The sequence below is a fragment of the Phaethon lepturus genome, unplaced genomic scaffold (genome assembly GCF_000687285.1).
Source record: "Phaethon lepturus isolate BGI_N335 unplaced genomic scaffold, ASM68728v1 scaffold16425, whole genome shotgun sequence".
Taxonomy (NCBI): Eukaryota; Metazoa; Chordata; class Aves; order Phaethontiformes; family Phaethontidae; genus Phaethon; species Phaethon lepturus.
This window is the reverse complement of record NW_010540073.1, coordinates 27,390-29,006: the sequence shown is the minus strand read 5'-3', so window position 1 is coordinate 29,006 and position 1,617 is coordinate 27,390. Positions and strand designations below refer to the sequence as shown.

The following is a 1,617-nucleotide window of genomic DNA, read 5'->3' as shown; positions in this document are numbered from 1 at the left end:
CAGCAATTTTCAAACATTTTTCATTGATTCATCTTCCTTAAAAGGTTTCATAAAACAGGGTCTGATCAGCGTGTGTGAAGTAAAAAAACTTTCAAACATTTTAATTAATTAGTATTTTGTGTATCTGCCAGGTTACATCCTTGAAATATACTACAAATAGACTTCTCTATTACTCTTTCATCACAGCAACACGAGCGATGTGAGAAAAATGATTTGGCTGCAAGTTCTTCTCTCTGAACTCAGCTCCACTGAGAGAGGAAAGGGTCGCTTAAATCTGAAGGCAACTGACTTTCCATTGATGGCAAGGGCAAACCCCAAACACCCACCACTAGGAACTATTCTTGGACAGCATGATGATGCCTGCTAGGTATAGAAGACATGAATATTGTTTGAAATACAGTATTTATAGCTTTCATCTGAATTCTGTTTAAGGTAAGAAAGCATTATTTGGATTTGCAAAGTTTAAAAATTCAGTTATTTCCATTTTTCTACTCTGCCCACAGAAGTAAACGTGGTGAAACACAACATGGCAAAAGGCTACAGGGCAATGCAGTGAAAAGGCACCGGGACAAGTTCCCTGACACCCTCTGAATCTGCTCGGAGGCACCCAAAGGACCTTGGTTAGTTCACTCTGAGGCCACGGAAAGTCCAGCTTGCCATCTAAGAGGGAAAACAAAAGCACAAATTATGGCCAAATGCGCTATTGCGTTTGCGCTGACACAGGGCAGAGCCACATGGGGAAATCGCAGCTGACACTGCTATTTGCACTTGTAGCAGAGACAGGGAAACAGCCGGTCATTATGGCCCTGGACTGTGTTTGAACCAGGGGTGGGAGATGAAAGGCTCTCCATTACAATCCCCTGAAGGAATGCACTTTCCATTTATGAAATGGCTGGGCACAAGGGCAGAAAGAATTTCTATCCATTTAAATTCCAGGAAACAGTAGATGCATTTTGCTTTGAAAAACAAAGCAATAGCACAGGAAAGATCTCACTCTGTAGCTCTGTCTAACTGTGCCGCAATTCTTTTCTCAGCCTTGGTCCATTCCTGCCACAATTTTTTATTTCAGGCTCTCAGATACCTTTCTTCCAAATATCTCAAAGAACAGTTTTAATACTTCTGTTAATCATTTTGACTGATTCCAACTGAGAATTTCTGTACAGAAAGGGGAACGAGAAAAACATCCTCCTTTGCTCAATGCCACAAGTATATCTCAGATGATCTTTGCATAAGAGACTTCATGGAAAACCAAAGTCCTCACTGCTGGCCTCACCTCCTGAACAAGATGCCACGTGAGGCCGTGGTTGGTGGAGTAGTCCAGTTTCACCTGGTTGTCCATATGAGGAGTAAACGCCTGACCGCAGCCCATCACCAAGTTGAACTGTATCATATACGAGGCTCCGATCTGCATAGACTGGGTCTCCACGTAGCGCATGCTAGAAGCTAACTTTGAATCTCCTGTAAAACTGAGAAAATGTAAGGAAAGAATCAGGATCCACCCCCAGAATAATTCAGAAGAGAACATTATGAATGGTTCTAGGTTAAATACAGAGATGCTTCTTTCTTTGTTCTGCAGATTGGTACATGAAATGAGACGACACACAGAAGCATCTTTCT

The 1,617-nt window shown here is 42.1% G+C and overlaps 1 protein-coding gene across 1 annotated transcript in view; it reads right to left on the bottom strand.

Annotated features, from left to right (window-relative positions):
• Positions 1–621: 621 nt before the first annotated feature.
• Positions 622–1,617, bottom strand: part of LOC104620974 (reelin-like) — a gene marked incomplete at its 5' end in the record, with an annotated part of 26,302 nt that continues 25,306 nt past the window's right edge. Inside the window, 2 exons of the mRNA XM_010287343.1 lie at positions 622–660; positions 1,274–1,466. Of these exons, the coding sequence (XP_010285645.1) occupies positions 622–660; positions 1,274–1,466 (232 nt within the window). The remainder of the gene's footprint in view (positions 661–1,273; positions 1,467–1,617) is intronic.